Source organism: Lithobates pipiens, unplaced genomic scaffold, assembly GCF_037356315.1.
Source record: "Lithobates pipiens isolate NorthernLeopardFrog02 unplaced genomic scaffold, aLitPip1_a1.2 Scaffold_27, whole genome shotgun sequence".
In the NCBI taxonomy this organism is placed as follows: domain Eukaryota; kingdom Metazoa; phylum Chordata; class Amphibia; order Anura; family Ranidae; genus Lithobates; species Lithobates pipiens.
In genome coordinates this window covers 7,574,225-7,600,731 of record NW_027507788.1, presented here as the reverse complement: position 1 = coordinate 7,600,731, position 26,507 = coordinate 7,574,225, and the positions used below count along the sequence as shown (strand labels likewise).

General features: G+C 45.3%; 1 protein-coding gene across 1 annotated transcript in view; it reads left to right on the top strand.

Moving 5' to 3' along the window:
- The window catches only part of LOC143933070 (IgGFc-binding protein-like), a 32,783-nt gene extending 8,036 nt beyond the window's left edge, over nucleotides 1-24,747 (top strand). The window contains exons 3-6 of the mRNA XM_077456027.1: nucleotides 2,485-3,699; nucleotides 16,920-17,482; nucleotides 18,611-19,175; nucleotides 24,585-24,747. Of these exons, the coding sequence (XP_077312153.1) occupies nucleotides 2,485-3,699; nucleotides 16,920-17,482; nucleotides 18,611-19,175; nucleotides 24,585-24,601 (2,360 nt within the window). The 3' untranslated portion in view covers nucleotides 24,602-24,747. The remainder of the gene's footprint in view (nucleotides 1-2,484; nucleotides 3,700-16,919; nucleotides 17,483-18,610; nucleotides 19,176-24,584) is intronic.
- Nucleotides 24,748-26,507: the final 1,760 nt, after the last annotated feature.

The window sequence follows — 26,507 nt, the reverse complement described above, 5'->3', positions numbered from 1 at the left end:
CCTTAGCGAAAAGCCACCCTCAGATGGGCCAAATGTTAAATTCCTGTCCTGCCAGTGATCCGGTGGAAAGGAGAGCAAATTCAGGTATTAGATGCCTCAGCAGGAGAACGCGGGGAGAGAGCAACCAGGTTCTCAAACAGGACGTTTTCGAAATGATCACCCGGGGGAGGGGGATGCCCTCGATAGACTTCTTTTGCCCCAAGGGAAAACGCGAAAGAAGCCATCTCCTGTTCTATGAGCAGGGGAGATGGGATGTCGGAAGCAGACGCACTAAGCACAGACTTAGGATTTCTCTAGGTGCTATGCTTTCCCCCTTCCCGTCCTGATTCCCGTCTTGATTCCTGCAGAGTTGAGGAAGTTCTGGTGACTCTTTCTAATCGCACCTCATTGGCCCAGGAGGCCGTGGGTCTCCATTCTTAAGGGCCTGTCGGTGGAACTCCCCTGGGTTTTTTCCCAGTGTCCAATCTGCTGCCCCCAGGTGGAACCTTGCAGCTTGGCTACTGAGGAAGTTCCGAATGGCAAAGGGGTCTCAGACTGTTAGTAGCCACTCTTTTGAATGGCAGGTAAATGGAAGCTCAGACCATTTTTTTGAGGGTATAGAGGCGGTTCAATAGCTGGTGCTCAGAGAACTCCTTCAAGGAGCACAGCTCGGGGGCCGTTCTAGAGGTCCGGCAGTCAGGGGCAGATAAAAGGTTAGCCCCGAAACATTGGAGAGTCAGGTATCCGTTTCAAGCGTGTTTCTGAATAGACTTCTAATGTCAGACCTTGGGATAGTAAGGTTCTTCAGAGCCTTAAGTAGGTGAAGACCAAGCCTTTGGTCGCCCCCTTCCCAGTCGGGATCTTGCTTTAGTTTTACAGGTTCTCACAAGGGAACCTTTTGAGCCGTTAGAACCTTGCTCGTTAAGATTGATCACTCCCAAAACTGTATTTTTGGTGGCAATCACTACAGCAGGGAGAGTAAGTGACTCGAAGCCCTTTCTATTAGGGCACCTTTTTTACCTAAGGTAGCCTCTAGTTTCCATAAGAATACAGGAGATTGTGCTACCTACTTTCTGTTCGAGTCCAGTAGGAGAACAGGAACACATGTTTCACAGATTAAGATGCTAAAAGATGTGTTCTTCATTATTTGGATTGCACAAGGTCAGTTCAAGAAATCTGATTCATTTTTTTGTGTTGTTTTCTGGGGCTAGGAAGGGTTCCAAAGCCTCTAAACGTACGATAGCTAGATGGTTAAGTTAGCCATTGGACAGGCGTACGTGACAGGGAGGTTAGGTCCTCCAGTTGGGGTTAGAGCACACTCAGCCGGGGCAGTGGCAACTTCTCAGGCAGAGTGGGCTGGGGCATCTCCTGCACAGATCTGTAGTGCTGCAACGTAGTCCAGTGTTTCTACGGTTGTGAAACATTATAGACTGGATCTTCTGTCAGCCAAAGAACAAGCCTTTGGCCGTATAGTACTGCAGGCAGTGGTCCCACCCTAAGGTAATGTACTCGCTTATCCTCTCTAAGGTGGCTGTCCTGAAAGACGATTGGGGAAAAATGGAATTACGTACCGGTAATGTCCTTTTCCAGGAGTCTTTCAGGACAGCACCGGTTCCCACCCAAATTGTTTGCAGATCATCGGGAACTCATTACATGAGGCCGTCAGGTAAGACTTAAAAAGTTTATTTGTTTGACGTGTTCTTGTGTCTCCCCAGTTTGGCCGGAGGTACTCTGGAAGAACTGAGGAACGAAGGGAGGAGGAGGCTTAAATCATGAAAATGAAGGCGGTGTTTCCTCAGAGGGGAGGAGCCGGTGTCTCTCTAAGGTGGCTGTCCTGAAAGACTCCTGGAAAAGGACATTACCGGTACGTAATTCCATTTTTTTTTCCTTAAACTTCCCTCCTGAACTTGGGATGAGTGTTATACGCCAATAAATACGGTAATGTATAGAAGGTAGGGCCCGAAAGTGACTCAAGCCCAGGGGCCCCCACCACCCTAAGTCCTGCCCTGGCATGTGTCGCCAGACAGAATGCTCGTGCATCTCCTAACATTGGCGGTGTTGATCCCATCTGCTTCAGATGACCCCAGGTCCTCGTGGATGACTGTTTAAGCTTGACATGCACTTATATTCCTACTTCATGTGAGTGGCTATATTATTTATTTTATTTTTTAAGTTATTCAGCTACACTTAGAAGTGCCTTCTGGTCTCCTCTACCCTAGAGCTAGCAGTGGTTATCCACTCAATGTCTGTAACTGATGCTCCTTTTGCGTGCGGGGGTTGCAGTGGTCTGGGCATTTTCATTTAATACTCATAGTGGCCAATAACCTAAATAAAATCTAATGGGCAAATCTCTTATTGATGGTTCCCTTTAACGTAGATTGGTCTCCTGGGCAAACCACCTAGTGATGGTTTCCTTTAAAGTGGAAAGATAATTGCATAGGAAAGGTACCTATTGAACGTCAATCTCCTAAACAACGTTTTACGCTTTTGTTTTTTTCTCTTTAGGTTATGCAGAGGACCCAGGCACGGACTTCGCCTTTGTCTTTATGCAGAACTTCCTTCCCGGTGTCAGGGACCTTAATTTAGAAGTTCTTCTCACTGCATTCTTCCCTGGCACTCAAGCCACCATTCATTTACCAAACATAATTGAAAGCCAGGTTGTCTCACTGGAACCTATGTTTCCCTTGACTGTTGAGCTGCCAGCAGAAATGGAGATTCTACATTCCACGAGATCAAACAACATTGTACGCATCACTTCCAACAAACCAATATCTGTAGTGGCCACCAACAGCAAGCATTACAAAACCAGTGTAACTGTTCTAACTCCGATAGCGGATTGGGGAACGGACTATTATGTTATGACACCTGATATCGGACCTGAAGATTCATTCCAACAGATGGCCATAGTGAATGGTCCTCAATCCAACTTTGTCTCCATCCTTTTGAGGGCAACGGTTGCGTTTGAGGACACGGTGTACCTTGCCGGAGAACATCTAAACTTGACTCTAAATCCCTGGGAAACCGTGCAGCTCCAAGCCAATGAAAGTTTGACTGGGAGCCATGTGCTGTCGCAAGAACCCATAGCCTTGTTTTCAGGGCGTACGTGCGCTGAAATGCATGGAAGGTGTCAAGTTTGCTTTCAACTTCCTCCAGTATCTGCTTGGGGTTCTAAATTTGTGTCCCCGCCACTGCCATTCAAAAAGTTTTCAAGTAAAATCTACATTCTTGCGGCAACCACGACCGAAGTAAACATTGTACGTGGGCTCAACATGACCAGTTCGATGATGACACCTGGCGTGGTAGAAGAACTTGATTTTGACCCAATGGCACTGCTTCTCATTTTAAGTCCTGGGAAAATTCTGGTCCTTTTGTATGTTGGTGAAAATCTCTTTGAGCCCTCCGAGGGTTTTCTCTTTAACCTTGTGCCCAGAGAAAAGGCTTGTTCTTCCTATTCTATTGTTTGGGTGCCTGGGTATAGGCACACTTTATTGGTGGTTGCCCAAGAAGATGGTCGAGAAGGACTGCACCTAAATTACATTGGCCTGCCCCAGTGGCATTGGAAAAACATTCCTGGCACAGACTTGGGCTACACACTTTTACCTCTTGATGAAGGAAATGAATACTATACCGTGTACAACCCTAGACATGTTTTTGGTGTAGGCATAATTGGCATAGGAGAGATGAACGCATATGGGGCGTTTGGAGTTTGCTTGGATAAAGGTATATTCTTTAAATCCTTGATGCCTGGTTCACATCTGTGTGGGTGGTTCCCACTATGGGTCCAGACCTGTAGCCGTAACCATCCGCACAGAAAATGCCTTGGGGTGCCATTCCAGAAATGAGACTGGGACTTTATGTCCGTTTTTCGGGATGCATGGCCACCCATTCAAATGAGTGGGCTGCCATGTCCATGCAAAACACAGCTCAGAGCCTCATAGATGAACCAGGCCTGAATGTCACATGTGGGTATGTTTTAAAATACCAATGAAATCACCCATGCTTGTGTTCATGCAAGAAATGGGGGGGGGGGGGGGGGGGGGCGAGCTTATATTATGTCTATGCAAGCTTTTGTGAAGGCTTTACAAACACTTTATAAGCTATGGTAAAAAAAAAGTTACAACTGCCAATTGGATCAAATTTGTCTTGTGATGTTGTCCGAACCAAATCGGAGAAGCCACAGAAGACTGTCCCCTTTTTTTATTGTTGTTCGTAGCTCACTGACTCTTCAATTTGTTGGCTATAAATGATCTGTCACATACCTGGTGGTACCCTGGTAGTGTTGACAGTAGGTCTGAGGAAAGGGTCACAAGGGAAAAGGTTGGTACTTGCCATAACATCCAACAGTGATTATCATTTATTTATTTTTTTAATGCAAGAATATGTAAAACAGCCAACACGTTTTGGCCATCAGGCCTTAATCATGGCTGAGGTGTTTTTGGCTGTCAGGCCTTAGCCATGGTTGAGGGTTGGTGTAGTGGGCTGTGCCAGCTGGTGTTTGCAGGATGTGGATGACCATGGACCACCAGGCAGTAACCAGGAACTAGAACATGGTGACCTTGGCATAGCCAGGAAACCAGCCAGAAGGTCAACAGCCAGGCAGTAAGATACAGGAACAATAGGCAGTCGGGATACAAGCCGGGATCTGTGTGCAGGAAGGTATAGGAATGTAGCAGTCTTGAAGTTCAAGCCGAGTTAACAGGCAGTCAAGAATCCAGAGGCAGCTCAGGAGCAACCGGAGTTGTGCACGGGTAGGCAAATATTAAAGGTTAGGGCGTAGGTAAAGCAGGAACTGGCTGAAGACCACTCAACAATCTGCCCTTGTCCTAGTCCAGCTTAAATAGGCTATTTCGTGCCAATTCCAGTGCGGGGACATGCATGTTCCAATGCCCATCTTGCAGTAAGCTTTTGCTCAGAATTATTAGTGTGCGCATGAACAATGGTTGTCTAGTTCCAAGATGTACTGGGCTTTTCTTACATGATCATTTAATAGACCTTGCATGAAGATGGAAGGTCTAATAATGTATTGTGTATAGTACCTCTGTGCTCAACCCTATGGGTGTACTGTGAGGGCAAGATTGGCTACTGCTGCAGGCACTGATGAAGGGGAAAAACTCTAACCCTAACAGAAATAAGTAGAATGTGTAATAGTAATACAGCACAGCAAGATGGAAGGTCTGCCTTATAAGCAATACCTCCCTTGATTAAAAAATTAAGGGGGGGAAAAGAAATTTGGAAGAGAAATTTTAAACCCGCCCTGACTGCTGGAGCACTCACTTGGGTGAGTGCTCCAAAGTGATGCCAAAGGATCAGGGGGAAAGCTGAGGATCCTGAGGGGTGCTCTGACCACTGTACAGGTAACCCAGGAAAAGACCCAATGATTACACCAGCAACTACATGGTGTCGCCAGACGCCAAGGTGTAGGATCATTTTACTAAATAAAGCCAACCAATTTACATGGTTGGAATCCCACTGGGTTTTGTCATCTGTCCCCATACACTTTACAATGGTTATCATTGTTGGGAACGAAATAATGAGTTTCAATGGTACTAATAGGGCGACATAGTCCAATGGGCACCATTGCAGCAGTGACAACTTGTCTAAGAATGCCCCTCACTTGAGAAATTCTCACTTCCTGCTCTGTCTACAGAAGTAAACTCTTCCATGTACACAATATTACCAAAAGTATTGGGACACCTGCCTTTACATGAACTTTAATGGCATCCCAGTCTTGGTCCGTAGGGTTCAGTATTGAGTTGGCCCACCCTTGTGCAGCTATAACATGTTCAACTTTTCTGGGAAGGCCGTCCACAAGGTTTAGGAGTGTGTCTATGGGAATGTTTGAGAAGAGCATTTGTGAGGTCAGGCACTGATGTTGGCTGAGAAGGCCTGACTCAGTCTCTGCTCTAATTCATCCCAAAGGTGTTCTATTGGGTTGAGGTCAGGGCTCTTTGCAGGGCAGTCAATTTCCTCCACTCCAAACTCGCTCATCCATGTATTTATGGACCTTGTTTTTGTGCACTGGTCCAAATCATTTAGTGGAGGGGGGGGGGGGATTATGGTGGGAGGTTTTTGAGGGGTTGACCTTGGCCACTTAGTTCCAGTGAAGGGAACTCTTAAAGCTTCAGCACACCAAAACATTTAGACCATTTCATGCTCCCAACTCTGTGGGAACAGTTTGGGGACGGCCCCTTCCTGTTTCAACATGATTGCGCACTAGTGCAAGGTCCATAAAGACTTGGCTGAGTGAAGTTTGGGGTAAAGAAACTTGACTTGCCTGCACAGTTCTGAACTCAACCCGATAGAATGCCTTTGGGATGAATTGGAGTGGAGACTGAGCCATGCCTTGTCCACATCTGTGTTCTCACAAATTCACTTCTGGAAGAATGGTCAAACCTTCCCATACACACACCTAAACCTTGTGGATGGCCTTCCCATAAGAGTTGAAGCTGTTATGGCTGCAAATGGTGGGCCAACTCAATATTAAACCTTATGGATCAAGACTGGGATGCCACTAAAGTTCATGTAAAGGCAGGTTTTCCAATACTTTTGGTCATATAGTGTACCTCTACATAAGTTGTACCTGTTTATCTGTAGCCCGCTGTCCTCTACGGCCTTCCAAAACACATTTTGCACCATGTCTCTGCACTAAAAAGCAGGGGGAGGGGGTCTGAAGTTTCTAACTGAAGAGCTCTGAGGACTGACTGGAAGGATGGGACACAGCCCCTTGATAGCCACAGGTGTGCATATTCCTGTACTATGACCAGCACAGGCTGCATGCTAGAGCTGTCCCCCACCAGTTATCTCTTTGGGGGGGGGGGGGGGGGAGGTTGTTAGACGGGACTCGTGATAACGGGAAAGAAGCAGCAAAGAGAAATTGCTCTTGGTGCTTTGAATAGATACAAGTGCATGGTATAGAAGGATGTACTTTGTTTGTATTTCATGTCTAAAGCCCCGTACACACTATCAGATTGTCTGCTGAGTTTTTCCTTCAGATTTACCAAAACCATGTAGTAGAAGGGCCTGCCTGATTGCATACACATTGAAACTCCTAAGGTTTCACCTCATATTATATGGTTTTGGTAAATCTGAAGGAAAAACTCAGCAGACAATCTGATAGTGTGTACAGGGCTTAAGGTTTACAACCACTTTGTAAAGCCATTAATGTACTCATTAACATAGAAATCACCCTTTAAGACAGAATTCTTGCATGAGACCAGTTGTCTTTGGGTTTTTAAAGAGGCCCCTTTGCAAAAATCTGATATACAGTACCTACAAAGAAACAGGAGTATATAGTAGTGTTACTGTTGGTGCTACCAAGCATTGCTCCATTGTTTAAGAATTGTCCACAGAAGTCTGATCTAAAACTGACAATTCTTGAATAGTCTTCCAGGGCGGCAAGCCTGGCTGACCTGCAAATCTGTTTTAACCGATTTTCCCTGCCTTCTCCACCCAGGATGCAGTGAAGGATCTAGTGGAGTAGCCCTATAAAGGGGTTACAGGCATCCAAGGCAATAATTGCTAGATGGTTTAGACGGCCAACCTCCCTCTAGCCTACAAACTTTTGAGGTGTGGTGTCTGGGGGTGTTTTTTTTTTTTTTTTTTTTTTTTTTTTTTTTTAGAATCCACTCTCTCCTAGATCCTTAGTTGCCTCCTGGGTGGAGAAGGCAGGGAAGTCGGAGCAGATGGCAAAGCCTGCCCTCCTGGAATATTCGTAAAAACATTGATACCAGTGTGACTGAGATTATTGGTAATGTCTCCCCTTCTGTGCTCGTTGGCTTCTTCTGCCGACCTCCATTTTGCTACAGGACCTAGTAATGATTTGGAGCTCAGCAGGGAAAATGGGGTGATAGTGGAATTCTGGGGGGGGTGGGTGATGTAGATATGATTCCTCAGTAATGGCTCTGTGCAGCAAGACAGGTGAGCATATTTCTGTTCTGCAGGTATTTTTTTCAATGCAAAATTATTTGTGCTAGGGTTTTTTTGCATGTGTTGATTTAAAGTAAGGCATGAGACCCCTTAAGGTAGACCATGTCTGGTGCCCCTTCATTAAGGTAGACCATCTGATTTGAATGGGTTCCCCTCATTCTTAAGGTAGACCATCTGGTTTGAATGAAGCCCCTTCCTCCCTTGGGGTGGACCATCTGGTTTGAATGAAGCCCCTTCCTCCTTGGGGAAGGTGGACCATCTGGTTTGAATGAAGCCCCTTCCTCCTTGGGGGGGGGGGGGGGGTGGACCATCTGGTTTGAATGAAGCCCCTTCCTCCTTGGGGGGGGGGGGGGGGTGGACCATCTGGTTTGAATGAAGCCCCTTCCTCCGGGGGGGTGGACCATCTGGTTTGAATGAAGCCCCTTCCTCCTTGGGGGGGGGGTGGGGGGTGGACCATCTGGTTTGAATGAAGCCCCTTCCTCCGGGGGGGGTGGACCATCTGGTTTGAATGAAGCCCCTTTCTCCTTGGGGGGTGGACCATCTGGTTTGAATGAAGCCCCTTCCTCCTTGGGGAAGGTGGACCATCTGGTTTGAATGAAGCCCCTTTCTCCTTGGGGAAGGTGGACCATCTGGTTTGAATGAAGCCCCTTTCTCCTTTGGGGGTGGACCATCTGGTTTGACTGGGCCAACAATGTACCTCAACACGCAAACTACCCACGCTATTTCTGGCAGTGTATTGTGCTCTCATCGGTGCGTGTGCACATTGGGGTACTATTTGGAGTTTGGTACTGCATATGCTATGTGTTGCATCTACAACTTTAATTTTGTTCAGATTTATGGAAACTCAACTAGCCTAAATTTGAGATGGTTTTGCCAACTGTTTTGTATCTCTTGGGCTCTTGGTGAACTTTTGCAATGGCATTGTGCCTCTACAACCCTTTACCAATATCACAAAGAAAATAGCATATTCAGTAGCAGGATTTGGTTAAAAATTCTGAACTGGAGACCATTAGAAAAGTAAGGCCATCATTTTAGCTTTGTAATGGCCACATTGGTTGGAAGGAAATGAATTCCAGAGGAGGTATCTCCTTATTGTGCACCAATAAAAGTCAACATTCAATTCTGTTCAACACTGAAGGCAGGGTGTTTTTTCAGCTGTTCTAACTTCATATGATTTTTTTTTTTTTTTTTCCCCTCCTTTCCTAGTACACAAGCTATGTGGGTTTGAATGTCCTGATGAGCTACTGTGCCGACAAGCCGCATGTATGCCCCCCGAAACTCAAACCTGCGTGGCGTGGGGAAGAACGCACATGCGAACGTTCCGGGGAACCCAGCATTTTCAGTCTGGTGACTGCCCCCTCACTCTTCTTGCTTCTAGAGGTGACGTGAATTTTGGCTCGTTCCATTTGGAGCGAAGGGCTGACTACCAATTCACGGTAATGCTAGAGGTGTTTGAGACGAAGCTGGAGATTTCTTCTAAAAGTCCAGGAACCGTACTAGTGAGTAAAGGCTTGCATTTCTAACCGATGCTTGCATAACTTTAAGTTGGTTCAACACACCTGAAAATGGGGAGATCTATTTCACAATGCTCCAAAACCAATTTTGTAAGAGTGAGACAGACTGGCAGAGGAGACCTTCTAGAATTCCTGTTAACTTGCCCCAACCAAATTTTAAATTGCATATGTTGGTAATTCAATGCCAAACCAACCATTAAAAAAATCATGGCACCCATACGGTTAACATTGGCAACTCTACACCCCAAAAAGTAGCCAGAAGGTAATTTGGCCCATGACTCTACATATAACTGGCTTGCCACTTTCTGGTGTACAGACAAGTTAATTTCCATACATTTTGGTCTACTGGATTTTTATACGAAGATTACTCTTTACATATTTCTGTATGCAACATGCTATATTTAGCTGAGAATGGGTATTAAAAGGCAAAATGTCTTGCATGGTAAGTTTGCAAAAGCCTAGGCACCCATTCACTCTTTTACAATCGGTAAACGAGATTTAACACAAGCCCCTCTGTAGCTGCAGACATTGTGGTGCAATTCAATCTCCATGTTCAACTGTGATGGTGTGGATGGAAAAACTTGAGCTCTCTGCTTTGACCTGGGGACGAATTGCTCCCTAGTGCCTACAGATAGGAATTATTTTATTGTTCACTTAATATTTTTAATGCACCTGTGCCAAGATGATATTTTTAGCATGCAGTAAAATGGCTTTAAAACAAGTCGTCAATAATGACCTCTAGCTGTAGGTACTGTAAAGTAATTCATCCTGAAAGATCACAACAGACTCTGAAGCCTGTTTCTATGAGCTTAAAGCCAGGGCCATCTTCAATATTGATTGGACCCTGGGCAAAACTCTTCTTGGGGCTGCAGCTAGACTCAAAATCAGTTTACTGAATCAGATCAGGCAGCTATTGCGATTGGTTGCCAGAGGTTACAGTGTATCATTACCGCTCACTGATTGGTTGCTAGAGGTTACAGCACACATTATAACTCGCTGATTAGTTGCTAGAGGTTACAGCACACATTACAGCTGACTGATTAGTTGCTAGAGGTTGCAGCACACATTACAGCTCACTGATTAGTTGCTAGCGGTTACAGCACATGATTTCTGCTTGTTGATTGGTTGCTAGAAATTACTGTGGCTATGACCTCAGGGGAGCATGATATCCCCCATTTACATATGAATGCTGGTCATTTACATGTAAACAGAGTCTGCAGGTGAGTCCTCTTTACACAACAATAAGGCATGGCTAGACAGCATTAGTTGCAGCATTTCAAACTGAGATATTGGGACATAGCACCAGGACAAAATCCTCAGGGGACGAGGGAATTTAAACCAGGATAGATGGCAAGTATGAGGCTGCTGCTTTGGGCTCCACAACAATGACAGGGCCCAGGGCAGCTGCCCCTTTTGCCCTGTCTTAAAAACGGCCCTGCTTAAAGCACATGGGAGTGTGCAATGCCTTTGGTTTTTTTTTTTTTTTTTTTTTTTTTTATAGATTAATTTTTCTACAGTACCTACAACTACAGAGGTCAGTGAAGGCGTGTTTAAGTGTATTTTCTGCTTGTTCCGTTTTTCTTTTTTTTTTTTTTTTTGGAACAGTTTTATATATACAAAGTCTAGCCACAGTGGCACTTTCATTTTGCCTCATTGCTAATTTTACATACTTGTGTTGGCAAAATGTTAAACCGTGTCACAATATACAGAGACCGTTTTTTAAAGAGGTAAAGAAAATCGGTTGTGAATGTACTACCCACTGAGGCCATGTCTTCTCCTGTGTAACACATTAGTTCTGTATTTTAACCACTTTCAGACCGGACCATTTTGCTGGTAAATGACCAGAGGTCTTTTTACACTTTGGCACTGCGCTGCTTTAACTGGTAATTGCGCGGTCATGCAATGTTGTACCCAAACAAAATTTGCGTCCTTTTCTTCCCACAAATAGAGCTTTCTTTTGATGGTATTTGATTGCCTCTGCGATTTTTATTTTTTGCGATATAAACGTAAAAAGACCGCAAATTTTGAAAAAAAATGATATTTTCTACTTTTTGTTATTAGAAAAATCCAATAAACTCAATTTTAGTCATACATTTAGGCCAAAATGTATTCAGCCACATGTCTTTGGTAAAAAAAAAGTCAATAATTGTATATTTATTGGTTTGCGCAAAAGTTGTCACATCTACAAACTAAGGTACGTTTTCTGGAATTTACGCAGCTTTTAGTTTACGACTGCCTATCTCATTTCTTGAGGTGCTAAAATGGCAGGGCAGTACAAAACCCCCCCAAATGACCCCATTTTGGAAAGTAGACCCCCTAAGGAAATTGATAAGAGGCATGTTGAGCCCATTGAATATTTTATTTTTTTGCCTCAAGCGATTGAATAATGACAAAAAAAAAATTTTTTTTTTTTTTTTACACAAAGTTGTCACTAAATGATATATTGCTCACACATGCTATGGGCGTATGTGAAATGACACCCCAAAATAAATTCTGCTGCTTCTCCTGAGTACGGGGATACCACATATGTGGGACTTTTTGGGAGCCTAGCCGCGTACAGGGCCCCGAAAACCAAGCACCGCCTTCAGGCTTTCTAAGGGCGTAAATTTTTGAGTTCACTTCTCACTACCTATTACAGTTTTGAAGGCCATAAAATGCCAAGATGGCACAAAACCCCCACAAATGACCCCATTTTAGAAAGTAGACACCCCAAGCTATTTGCTGAGAGGCATGTTGAGTTCATGGAATATTTTATATTTTGCCACAAGTTGCGGGAAAATTACAAACTTTTTTTTTTTTTTTTTTTTTTTTCACAAAGTTGTCACTAAATGATATATTGCTCACACATGCCATGGGCATATGTGAAATGACACCCCAAAATAAATTCTGCTGCTTCTCCTGAGTACGGGGATACCACATATGTGGGACTTTTTGGGAGCCTAGCCGCGTACGGGGCCCCGAAAACCAAGCACCGCCTTCAGGCTTTCTAAGGGCGTAAATATTTGACTTCACTCCTCACTACCTATTACAGTTTTGAAGGCCATAAAATGCCAAGATGGCACAAAACCCCCACAAATGACCCCATTTTAGAAAGTAGACACCCCAAGCTATTTGCTGAGAGGCATGTTGAGTCCATGGAATATTTTATATTTTGCCACAAGTTGCGGGAAAATTACAAACTTTTTTTTTTTTTTTTTTTTTTTTTCACAAAGTTGTCACTAAATGATATATTGCTCACGCATGCCATGGGCATATGTGAAATGACACCCCAAAATAAATTCTGCTGCTTCTCCTGAGTACGGGGATACCACATATGTGGGACTTTTTGGGAGCCTAGCCGCGTACGGGGCCCCGAAAACCAAGCACCGCCTTCAGGCTTTCTAAGGGCGTTACAGTTTTGAAGGCCATAAAATGCCAAGATGGCACAAACCCCCCCCAAATGACCCCATTTTGGAAAGTAGACACCCCTAAATTTAGGGGTACACTAGTGAGACTAGGTAATAAATGGCGGGTGCCCTGAAACTATAAAAAAATAACTAACCAACCAGCGTCACCTGTAACAGTTATATGGTGATCACTGGTGAAAGGGTTAACTAGGGGGCAATCAGGGGGCTTTATGCGGTAGTATATGGGGGTCCCTGGCGCTATAAAAAGCTGCGGCGAACCTAAATACCTACTTGCCTAACTAGCGTCACCTGTGACACTAATACAGCGATCAGAAAAACGATCGCTTATTAGGCTGGGTTCACACTGGAGCGATGCGGGAACGCCACGAATGCGCGGCGGGTTCCCGCATCGCATGCCTCCCGGCGGCAGTTCACACTGCCCTATGCGAACTGCTGGGAGTGTCAGTGAAATGTTACTGACACCCCCAGATCAGTTCGCATATCGCAGTGCGATCTGCAAACTCGGATCGCATGGTGTGAACACCCATGCGATCCGATTCTGCTGCGGGCCAAAAAAAGGGTCCCGTGCGAATTTGCGGCGGGTGCGGCGGGTGTGGCGGGTGCGGCGAATGGCTGAACTCGAATCGCACAGAGATCGGATGTGATTTGCACTGCAGTGCGAATCACATCCGTTCTCAAACCGCTGCAATCTGAACCCAGCCTTAGTGACACTGGCGACGGGGGGTGATCACGGGGTTAAACCTTTATTGGGGGGGTTAGGGGGGTACCTTAGAACTAAAGGGGGCTAACCCTAACTGCCCTAACAGTTATTAGTCACAAATGACACCCGCCGGGTGATCAGGGGGTTAAACCTTTATTAGGTAATAAATGGCGGGTGCCCTGAAACTATAAAAAAATAACTAACCAACCAGCGTCACCTGTAACAGTTATATGGTGATCACTGGTGAAAGGGTTAACTAGGGGGCAATCAGGGGGCTTTATGCGGTAGTATATGGGGGTCCCTGGCGCTATAAAAAGCTGCGGCGAACCTAAATACCTACCTGCCTAACTAGCGTCACCTGGGACACTAATACGGCGATCAGAAAAATGATCGCTTATTAGGCTGGGTTCACACTGGAGCGATGCGGAAACGCCGCGAATCCGCGGCGGGTTCCCGCATCGCATGCCTCCCGGCGGCAGTTCACACTGCCCTATGCGAACTGCTGGGAGTGTCAGTGAAATGTTACTGACACCCCCAGATCAGTTCGCATATCGCAGTGCGATCTGCAAACTCGGATCGCATGGTGTGAACACCCATGCGATCCGATTCTGCTGCGGGCCAAAAAAAGGGTCCCGTGCGAATTTGCGGCGGGTGTGGCGGGTGCGGCGGGTGCGGCGAATGGCTGAACTCGAATCGCACAGAGATCGGATGTGATTTGCACTGCAGTGCGGTGCGAATCACATTCGTTCTCATAAACCGCTGCAATGTGAACCCAGCCTTAGTGACACTGGCGACGGGGGGTGATCACGGGGTTAAACCTTTATTGGGGGGGTTAGGGGGGTACATTAGAACTAAAGGGGGCTAACTCTAACTGCCCTAACAGTTATTACAGTCACAAATGACACCAATGCAAAAAAAAAAAAAAAAAAAAAAAAAAAAATGACATTGGTGTCACTGTGACTGGGGGGCAGGGGTAATTGGGGGGGTGATCGGGGGGTAAAGGGGGGGTGTGAGTGTGCCTGGCATGTTCTACTGTGTGTGGGATGTGTTGGTGCAACTCACTGATCCGCTCTCCTCCGTGTCGGAACGAAAAATACCGACACGGAGGAGAGAATACATCACTTCCTCTCCTGTGTTTACATTACAGGAGAGGAAGTGATGTCACCGGGGATTTCTATTCGTCGGGAGCGATCGCGAGGGGGTGGCCATGAATGAATGGCCGTCCCCTCGTCCGGGATCGCTCCCGAACGAAAACCGACCGCCGCAGGCACCGGGCGGGGGCCCGATCGGGCCCCCGACCCGCGGGAGGCAAATCACGTACATGTACGTGCTTATGCCTGCCCGTGCCATTCTGCCGACGTACATCGGCGTTAGGCGGTCGGCAAGTGGTTAAAAGACCTTTTTGTATTTTCTAGGTTAATGGAGAACTGATGTATACCCCAATAGTCCTTGAGGACGGAAGAATAAACATAATCAATTTTGGCTTGTATATTTCTGTGAAGACTTCCTTTGGGTTGCATGTCATCCTTGGTGATCTTGGCATTGTCCACATTCAGATACCTCATTTCTATTTTGGAATTCTATCTGGCCTCTGTGCATACCCCACAGAATGGTCAACCTTTAATCAACAAAATCCTCTGTCTGGGGGAACTGGGGACACCAACCTAAATTGCAACTCTGACGACTTAAGTCCCAAACTCTGTGAGAACCAAGATATGTCCACGCATCTCGCTTTGTGCCTCCAAATGATGACTTCAGACATATTTCAAGCTTGCCATTCCACTCTGGATCCAGAACCTTTTGTCGAGGCCTGTAAGTTTGAGGTCTGTGTGACGGGCAATGTTTGCTTGGGTCTCGGCGCCTATGCGTTGGCTTGTGACGTTGAAAGGGTGAACATGACCGGGTGGCAAAGTCTCACTGGATGTGGTAAGTTGGTTCTTGGTTTGTAGATTTATTTGGTGAAGAGAAACTCTCCTTGCTCATCCCTGTAGGAGGTTGGGGGTTGAGAGCTTGGACGGTAATGCTTTCATTGACTTTAAATCTTGCAAAAAGCTTTAGCATTTGTCAGACTCATAGTGAATGGTACTGGGCGTGTCTTTAGGCAGGTGTAGTTCTCTGCAGGTGGTGCTCAACCACAGCAGCATATCAAAGGGAGAGGAAGGCAAGAGGAACTTGGTTCCTCCTAAGGATTCCTGGGTCACAGGGGGAAGCTATCCGATTGGCTGCTGGCACCCCATGTGACTCTAGACAGTCCTCATTGTTCAGGCAGAGTCTTATTTAAGACCATGACTTCCAGCCTTGGCACATGGAACCCATGTGGCAAGGAAGAGGTTCCTGAGTAGAAAGTGCAGGGACATTCCTGGAAGCCTCCCCACTTGGGTATGGACTGGTCAGGCCACATTCCACCTCTCGGCATGGATGCTGTGTTGGCACATCTGGGTCCTGCTTCTACCACACATAGCGGTTTCGTGCTGTGAGTGCTCCTGGTTGGCTTTCTTTCGCACTGGGCCTGTTCAGTATTGCCAAATGTCAGTTGTGATATATTTATGTTCTCTGCACTTTAAACTCATGCAAGTTGGGGCAGCGGCCAAAGAAAAAAATGCAAATCTTTGCCTTGAGATGTCACAAAATTGGTTGTGTGCAAGTTCCTGTCCTTGGGATCACATAAGTCAAGTGTAAAGGAAAATGGTGGACATGCTAATACAAGTATAAGCTAAAACCCTTAACTGCCCATCAGTTTGCATCCCAACCATGGCATGACCTGCCTGGAGGCTGTAAGGTTCTCCCTGTGTCTGCATGGGTTTACTCCGGGTACTCAAATTTCCTCCCACACTCAAAAGACCTGCCGGGGGGGGGGGGGGGGGGAGGTTAGTCTGTTCCTGTCTAAATTTGCTCTAGGATGTGAGTTGGGGACCTTGGCTTGAAAGTTCCTTGGGGATTGATGTGAATGTTGTATGTTCTGCGTTTGTGCCACACCTTGTTGCTCCTTTACATGGGGAAGCATCATCTAAGGTTGACTCCATCTCCCATCTAAACTTTTTTTTTTTTTTTTATTGCAGTCCACTGGGGACATTCCCATCACTTTTTATAAAGAAGGTATATGGAAATCTAAATAAAATGACGAGTTCAATGCTTTCCCCTACTGTCAAAAGTTTACCACTCAAGTACTCAGACCCCCCCCCCCGTTTCCTTCAGTAATGCTATAGTTGGAAAAACGCTCTCGCATATCCCCCATGGACGGTCTAGATTTTGATATGGTGATTCTCATTAAAACTTGGTGCTATAAACTTCAAATGATCAAAAAAGATGTCGGCATAGATCTTAAAATGAACCATTGTTGACTTATGAATGACCTGAATGTTTTTTATTTTATTTATTTTTTTGTCTTTTAAGATCACGCATGCCCACCAAACTCTTATTACTCCATGTGTGCTCCTGGTTGTCCAGCTACTTGTGACGTCAACTTTTCTTTGGCCTGTCCAGTCGAATGTCAAGAGGGTTGTGTCTGTAATCCAGGCTACGTCTTGGGTGATGGTGGCTGTATTCTGGAAGAAGAATGTGGGTGTTATGTTGATGGTCAGGTCTTGAAGCATGGAGAAGCCTTCTACGGTGATGGCTGCCAGGTTGCCTGCACTTGCATGCATGGAGAATTTTCATGTGCAAATCACAACTGCTCCGCCATTGAGGCATGCCAGACGATCGGGGGCATTACAGCATGTTATCCGAAGCCAATCAGTTGTTGGGTAGCTGGAGAAAAGCACCGTACTTTTGATGGCGCCTCCTTCATAGCCAATGGAGAATGTTTGTACACCATGGTGACGACAGAGTGCGCTTCCAGCAATATTACGGATCTTGACGTTAAGTTTCAGTTGAACAGCAACAGGCAACTTCCAAATATCAGGCTGAAGATCCGTGGGCATACAATAATTATACAAGAATACAGCAACGGTATTGAGGTAAGGATTATAATTGCGTGTTTGTGGTTTTTTTTTTTTTCTCCACACCCATTTTAAAACCTGGGTATCTGCTTCACTCATGTTAGTAGATGGGGTTCTGATCTAAATTAAGTAAATTTTGTCTTAAAGCTATTTGTCCAGTTTGCAATAACAAAATAAAGTTTCCTGTAGATGGGGTGTGTATATGTAGATTACTGCCTGAACATGAACTTTAATGGCATCACAGTCCGTAGGGTTCAATATGGAGTTGGCCCACCCTTTGCTGCTATAACAGCTTCAACGCTTCTGGGAAGGTTGTCCAAGGAGTGTCTATGGGAATGTTTGACCATTCATTCTTCCAGAAGCACATTTGTGAGGTAAGGCCTGGATTGGTCTCCTCTAATTCATCCATTCAATTTGTGCAGGCCAGTCAAGTTCCTCCACCCCAAACCCGCTCATATTTCTTTAATGGCTTTGCTTTGTGCACTGGTTCAAATCCTTTGGAGGGGGATTATGGTGTGTGTTTTTTTTTTTTTTTTTTTTTTCAGGGGTTGGGCTTGGCCACTTGGTTCCAGTGAAGGGACCTCCTAAGGTGTCGGCATACCAAGACAATTTCATGCTCCCAATTTTGTGGAAACTGTTTGGGGACGGCCCGTTCCAACATGACAGTGCACAAAGCGAGGTCCATAAAGACATGGATGGGGGGGGGTTTGGGGTGGAGGAACATGACTAGCCTGCTCAGAGTCCTGACCTAAAACTGATAGAACACCTTTGGGATGAAATGGAGAGGAGACTGAGCCAGGCCTTCATCCAACATCAGTGCCTGACCTCACAAATGTGCATCTGGAGGAATAAATAAACATTCCCATAGAGAAACTCCTAAAACTTGTGGACGGCCTTCCCAGAAGAGTTATTGCAAAGGGTGGGCCAACTCAATATTGAAACCTATGGACTAAGACTGGGATTCTATTAAAGTTCATGTGCATGTAAAGGCAGGCGCCCCAATACATTTGGAAATGTAGTGTGTGAATATAATATAAAATGTAATTTTTTTTTTTTTTTTTTTTTTATATAGCTAGGGTAAACTATTTGTTCTGAGGTCCATGTCCAATTTTATAACTATGTACTTTATTTTATTTTTTTTATTAGGTTGATGGCATCGCATACACATTGCCGTTTGAATTGGAAAATGGGATAAGGGTTTCAGGAAACAATTTTAGACGTGACCCTTACATCCGCATAGAGGCAGAACCTGGTCTTATCCTAATAGTTAGTTTTTTGACTGTCTGGGTTAACTTGCCGCCAGCTTATGCTGGAAAGGTCTGTGGCCTTTGTGGTAACGCTAATGGAGACGACACTGATGACACTGAAGGTTGGAGCCCGCAGGATTTCCTTTCTAATTGGACCTCCCATCGTGGCAACAATCTGTGTGGAGCTAGCCCAGAAATTTTTGATAGTGACGTGGACCCCTTCAATATGACTGGTGGCGATGTGGACCTCTCCAATCTGACAGCATTATGTGATGAGATTTTAATGCCTGAAGGGGCTTTTCGGAACTGCCATGATGTACTAAGTCCAACCTGGTTTTTTCACACTTGTCTGAATTATGTGAGTGACGGCCTTGTGCAGTCGGTGTGCTCGACTATAAAGGATTATGCCTTTGAGTGCCAAACAATGGGAGTCTCCGTGTACCAGTGGGAAAAGACCATCTGTGGTGAGTATTAAACAACTTATCCTGTTTAATTTTTGGTTTATAAAGCGTACCCCAACCGTGTGTGTGTTATATTCCCCTATTTTGTAGACGCTATAACTTTTGCCCAAACCGATATACGCTTGTGATATTTTTGGTAAAAAAAATAGAAGAATACATATTGACCTAAACTGAGGAAAAATAAGTTTATAGATTTCGGGGATATTATATGAAAGAGTAAAAAAAAATTGCTCTGCAAAAATTTGTCTTTGTTTATAGCGCAAAAATAGTCATAGTAATGAAGTGGTTAGCAAGGATAGCAGCAACATCAAATTGCTTTTTTTTTTTTTTTTGAACTGCAACATTAACCACTTGCCGACCGCCTCACGCCGATGTACGTCGGCAGAATGGCACAGGCAGGCATAATCACATACATGTACGTGATTTGCCTCCCGCGGGTCGGGGGCCCGATCGGGCCCCCGCCCGGTGCCTGCGGCGGTCGGTTTTCGTTCGGGAGCGATCCCGGACGAGGGGACGGCCATTCATTCATGGCCACCCCCTCGCGATCGCTCCCGACGAATGGAAATCCCCGGTGACATCACTTCCTCTCCTGTAATGTAAACACAGGAGAGGAAGTGATGTATTCTCTCCTCCGTGTCGGTATTTTTCGTTCCGACACGGAGGAGAGCGGATCAGTGAGTTGCACCAACACATCCCACACACAGTAGAACATGCCAGGCACACTCACACCCCCCCTTTACCCCCCGATCACCCCCCCAATTACCCCTGCCCCCCAGTCACAGTGACACCAATGTCATTTTTTTTTTTTTTTTTTTTTTTTTGCATTGGTGTCATTTGTGACTGTAATAACTGTTAGGGCAGTTAGGGTTAGCCCCCTTTAGTTCTAATGTACCCCCCTAACCCCCCCAATAAAGGTTTAACCCCGTGATCACCCCCCGTCGCCAGTGTCACTAAGGCTGGGTTCACATTGCAGCGGTTTATGAGAACGAATGTGATTCGCACCGCACTGCAGTGCAAATCACATCCGATCTCTGTGCGATTCGAGTTCAGCCATTCGCCACACCCGCCGCACCCGCCGCAAATTCGCACGGGACCCTTTTTTTGGCCCGCAGCAGAATCGGATCGCATGGGTGTTCACACCATGCGATCCGAGTTTGCAGATCGCACTGCGATATGCGAACTGATCTGGGGGTGTCAGTAACATTTCACTGACACTCCCAGCAGTTCGCATAGGGCAGTGTGAACTGCCGCCGGGAGGCATGCGATGCGGGAACCCGCCGCGGATTCGCGGCGTTTCCGCATCGCTCCAGTGTGAACCCAGCCTAATAAGCGATCATTTTTCTGATCGCCGTATTAGTGTCACAGGTGACGCTAGTTAGGCAGGTAGGTATTTAGGTTCGCCGCAGCTTTTTATAGCGCTAGGGACCCCCATATACTACCGCATAAAGCCCCCTGATTGCCCCCTAGTTAACCCTTTCACCAGTGATCACCATATAACTGTTACAGGTGACGCTGGTTGGTTAGTTATTTTTTTATAGTTTCAGGGCACCCGCCATTTATTACCTAATAAAGGTTTAACCCCCTGATCACCCGGCAGGTGTCATTTGTGACTAATAACTGTTAGGGCAGTTAGGGTTAGCCCCCTTTAGTTCTAAGGTACCCCCCTAACCCCCCCAATAAAGGTTTAACCCCGTGATCACCCCCCGTCGCCAGTGTCACTAAGGCTGGGTTCACATTGCAGCGGTTTATGAGAACGGATGTGATTCGCACCGCACTGCAGTGCAAATCACATCCGATCTCTGTGCGATTCGAGTTCAGCTATACAGATAGTATGGCTGAATTCGTGTCGCACCCGCCGCACCCGCCGCAAACTCGCACGGGACCCTTTTTTTGGTCCGCAGCAGAATCGGATCGCATGGGTGTTCACACCATGCGATCCAAGTTTGCAGATCGCACTGCGATATGCGAACTGATCTGGGGGTGTCATTAACATTTCACTGACACTCCCAGCAGTTCGCATAGGGCAGTGTGAAATGCCGCCGGGAGGCATGCGATGCGGGAACCCGCCGCGCATTCGTGGCGTTCCCGCATCGCTCCAGTGTGAACCCAGCCTAATAAGCGATCGTTTTTCTGATCGCTGTATTAGTGTCACAGGTGACGCTAGTTAGGCAGGTAGGTATTTAGGTTCGCCGCAGCTTTTTATAGCGCCAGGGACCCCCATATACTACCGCATAAAGCCCCCTGATTGCCCCCTAGTTAACCCTTTCACCAGTGATCACCATATAACTGTTACAGGTGACGCTGGTTGGTTAGTTATTTTTTTATAGTTTCAGGGCACCCGCCATTTATTACCTAGTCTCACTAGTGTACCCCTAAATTTAGGGGTGTCTACTTTCTAAAATGGGGTCATTTGGGGGGGGGGGTTTGTGCCATCTTGGCATTTTATGGCCTTCAAAACTGTAACGCCCTTAGAAAGCCTGAAGGCGGTGCTTGGTTTTTGGGGCCCCGTACGCGGCTAGGCTCCCAAAAAGTCCCACATATGTGGTATCCCCGTACTCAGGAGAAGCAGCAGAATTTATTTTGGGGTGTCATTTCACATATGCCCATGGCATGCGTGAGCAATATATCATTTAGTGACAACTTTGTGAAAAAAAAAAAAAGTTTGTAATTTTCCCGCAACTTGTGGCAAAATATAAAATATTCCATGGACTCAACATGCCTCTCAGCAAATAGCTTGGGGTGTCTACTTTCTAAAATGGGGTCATTTGTGGGGGTTTTGTGCCATCTTGGCATTTTATGGCCTTCAAAACTGTAATAGGTAGTGAGAAGTGAACTCAAAAAATTACGCCCTTAGAAAGCCTGAAGGCGGTGCTTGGTTTTCGGGGCCCCGTACGCGGCTAGGCTCCCAAAAAGTCCCACATATGTGGTATCCCCGTACTCAGGAGAAGCAGCAGAATTTATTTTGGGGTGTCATTTCACATATGCCCATGGCATGCATGAGCAATATATCATTTAGTGACAACTTTGTGGAAAAAAAAAAAAAAAAAAAAAAGTTTGTAATTTTCCCGCAACTTGTGGCAAAATATAAAATATTCCATGGACTCAACATGCCTCTCAGCAAATAGCTTGGGGTGTCTACTTTCTAAAATGGGGTCATTTGTGGGGGTTTTGTGCCATCTTGGCATTTTATGGCCTTCAAAACTGTAATAGGTAGTGAGAAGTGAACTCAAAAAATTACGCCCTTAGAAAGCCTGAAGGCGGTGCTTGGTTTTCGGGGCCCCGTACGCGGCTAGGCTCCCAAAAAGTCCCACATATGTGGTATCTCCGTACTCAGGAGAAGCAGCAGAATTTATTTTGGGGTGTCATTTCACATACGCCCATAGCATGTGTGAGCAATATATCATTTAGTGACAACTTTGTGTAAAAAAAAAAAAAAAAATTTTTTTTTTGTCATTATTCAATCGCTTGAGGCAAAAAAATAAAATATTCAATGGGCTCAACATGCCTCTTATCAATTTCCTTAGGGGGTCTACTTTCCAAAATGGGGTCATTTGGGGGGGTTTTGTACTGCCCTGTCATTTTAGCACCTCAAGAAATGAGATAGGCAGTCGTAAACTAAAAGCTGCGTAAATTCCAGAAAACGTACCTTAGTTTGTAGATGTGACAACTTTTGCGCAAACCAATAAATATACAATTATTGACTTTTTTTTTACCAAAGACATGTGGCTGAATACATTTTGGCCTAAATGTATGACTAAAATTGAGTTTATTGGATTTTTCTAATAACAAAAAGTAGAAAATATCATTTTTTTTCAAAATTTGCGGTCTTTTTACGTTTATATCGCAAAAAATAAAAATCGCAGAGGCAATCAAATACCATCAAAAGAAAGCTCTATTTGTGGGAAGAAAAGGACGCAAATTTTGTTTGGGTACAACATTGCATGACCGCGCAATTACCAGTTAAAGCAGCGCAGTGCCAAATTGTAAAAAGACCTCTGGTCATTTACCAGCAAAATGGTCCGGTCTGAAAGTGGTTAAAGCGGACACGTCGGAGAATATTTATTTATTATATTATTATTAATAATAAAAACACGTCGTGATCAATGCTACTGGCATTGAGAGGGTTAAGTGTGTCCTAGTAAGTGTTCTAACTAAGAAGGGGATATGGCAGTCTGTTCATAGTCAGTTGTTCATACAATCTGTCTGGTCTCCCCTCCAAAGAACTGAAAACCTTGTTTACACAGCCAGATCCCAGTTCTCGGTTTGCCCCAAGCAATCGCGGGAGCCTGGCGGTGATCGACGGTCGCTCGCAGCGGCGGGGGGAGGGTGGTGGCCTAGCTGGGACTGCCATGTTTTCAAAGGCTCCTTCTAGGTTCCTCTGTCTCTGTCTGCCCCAGGGGCAGAGCCCCTACACAGGGCAGGGTCTCCTCCTGATGGACTGGACCCAAGAGCTCCTTCACCTTGGCAGCCAGGCCTCCAGAATATTTACAGGCTTTTCCTCCACCTTTTGGGCACACCTCCCCAGAGATCGGTTGGAGTCCCATAAATATTCAGGCTGTCCATCCTGCTCCCCCCCCCCCCCCCCCACAATACTTCTAGAAGAGGGGGGAGTAGTAGAACGACTGCCTGTAAAATACTAAACAGCCCTAAGCAATCAACCCTTGATCCACTGTTTTACAAAGGAGCCAAACTAAATTTACCCGACAGCCTACGCCGAACAAGAAGGGTGCTACATTTTAGACAATGTGGTTTGTATGCTCATTGCTCCCATATCGGGTGCATTTTTTTTTTGAGAGCCGCTGCAAATTATCATTCAATACTATGCAATTTCTTGCATTATTATTATTGACAATAATCATAATCAACAATAATTGTTGAATGTTTATTTTAATTTATATTATAATAATAATTTTATATTTATTTTTAATTGCATATTTTAGTGTGTGTGTGTTTGTGTTTTTTTTTTTTTTTTATTTTTTTTTTTTTTTTTTTTTTTTTAGCTTGTATTTGTAAGGCAGGAAATTCAGTTATTCTGTGTTTTTTGTTCTGTTCCCTCTAACACAAATTTTAATCTTTGCCTTGCCAATCACCACCAATGCAGTTGGTGTCAATATAATCAGCAGTGTGGTTTTGCAAAAACTCAATAAGATAAGGGTCCAACAGAAACGTTTAATCTGATTTTTATTTTAACATCTACTTGGTAGATTTATTCCTCACTACTAGTACAAAACGTGATCCAGTAAAACAAAATTGGGCTCTTCTTGGGGGGGGGGGGGGGGGGGGAGAGAGGAGAATATAATATTATATTTTTTTCTATTTTAGATTTTATTAATTTTTAGATTATAACTTTTAAATGTTTATTATATTCATGCACAAAGTAACAATTCTTTTTATTTTCCTTTTTTCATACAGACCACTTTGGGGCCTAACACAAAAAGTGAAGAAAAGAAGAAAAATCTAATTTTGAGTGTTCAGTTCACTTTGTAGCTCAACATTTCATGGAAATGCTATAATTCTTGATTGTTGTGGTTATTTTGTGACAGAATTCAAGTAAAAGTTAAACTTTTTTTGTTCATGTCTTTGGTTTCTTTTTTTTTTTTTTGTTAATCGCAGAAATTCTGATGAGCTGGAAGTATTTTCAAACAGTTGTAGAGCTTTCTTTACCACCTCTAAAGACGAAACTTGTTGGTCCGTGTTACACTGGAGACTCTTTTTTTTTTTTTTTTTTTTTCTCCCCACTTCCTGTGCTGAGGCATGGCAGGAAGTGAGAGGAAATCTCTCAAAGCTGGAACAAGTCTCATTTTGGGAAGATTTGCCACCTGTCCAATGGCCTCATCCTTTTTTTTTTTTTTTTTTTTTTTTGGGGGGGCGGGGGGGGGGGGGGGAATTCACTTATGGTCCTGGGGCTTGTGGTGTCTTCAGTAATAAAGGGGCGTGCATACAGTGAATTTCCTCACTGAAGACACTAAGCAATAAAAACACAACAGAAGCTCTAACACCCCACCACCATTTCTACAATGACAAAAGCTTAATTTTAAATGCATAGATATGGATGCAGGTTGACCTCCTTGGTAAGACCGGGGGGGGTGTTATAATGCCCAACGTTGGGTCATGCAGTAGTTTGTCTCATGTCTGCCGTTAGACCGTGGAGCCCCATGCAGCGAACCGGACAAGCCCCCAACCCCCCCCCATAGTTTACTATGCTTTGGTTACGAATGAACAGTGAGTGATCGTGTTCCTTTAGGAAAGGAAGGGGCTGTGACACTTATTAGACCCCCCCCCCTCAATCCTGAAGGCCCTATTGTGTGCTTGCTACTGCTGGTGGGAAGGAGATGAGGGAAGCCAGAAACACTGCATGGGTGGGGTTGGGCTCACACGGAGGGGGGGCTTGGACAGTATAGGGCAGTGATGGCGACCCTTGGCACTCCAGATGTTTTGGAACTACATTTCCCATGATGCTCATTCACTCTGAAGTGTAGCCGAGCATCATGGGAAATGTAGTTCCAAAACACCTGGGGTGCCAAGGTTCGCCATCACTGGTATAGGGACACCTACTCCATCCTGAAGGCCCTATTGTGAGCTTGCAGCTGCCGGTGGGGAAGGAGATGAGGGAAGCCAGCAGCACTGCATGGGAGGGGAGCAGACTGCGGCTTGGACACGATGGGGAGAATGTAGGATGCACAGGGAAGGGTGATCGGTGTGGTGGGGGACAATTACTGGAATCAATCTCCTCCTGTATCTCTGGAGGGAGAGAAGAAGCCAGCTTTCAGCTGCTGCAGAGAACCATACAGGGGATCGGTTCCAGTAATTGTGCAGGGTCCAGTGAATATTAAAGATAGCCCTGCTTCCCTCAAGCCACCAATGTCGGGGGCATTTCTCTTTCTTGCCACAACTGTAAAAAGTTCCTTTGCCCACTCAGTCATCACCAATCGAAGGGCTTGTGATCCTTTGTTCAACTTCATTATTTGTACTGAAAGTGATGTTGTTCTATAGAACGGCTCAGGGTGTCAAATACGCCAAGTACACCTCATTCCTCTATCTGTTCCTTTACATCAGCTTACTGGTCGTGTTTTAAGTACCCTGAACTCTCAATATAGTGATTAAGAGGAACTCTTGAAATCCTGATAAGGGATTGAGAAGAGTTGTTGGCGTGCAAGAAGATTTTTCAATGCAGATTGCAGTGGCGGCTGGTGTGTTTTATTTTTTTTTGGGGGGGGGTGGGAACAGCAGCAGGGATTGGGCATCGGCAGGGCTGGACTGGGACAGAAATTTGGCCCTGGACTTCATCCAGACCGGCCCACTTACATTTTGAGTGTCCCATCAGCACTGCCTTAC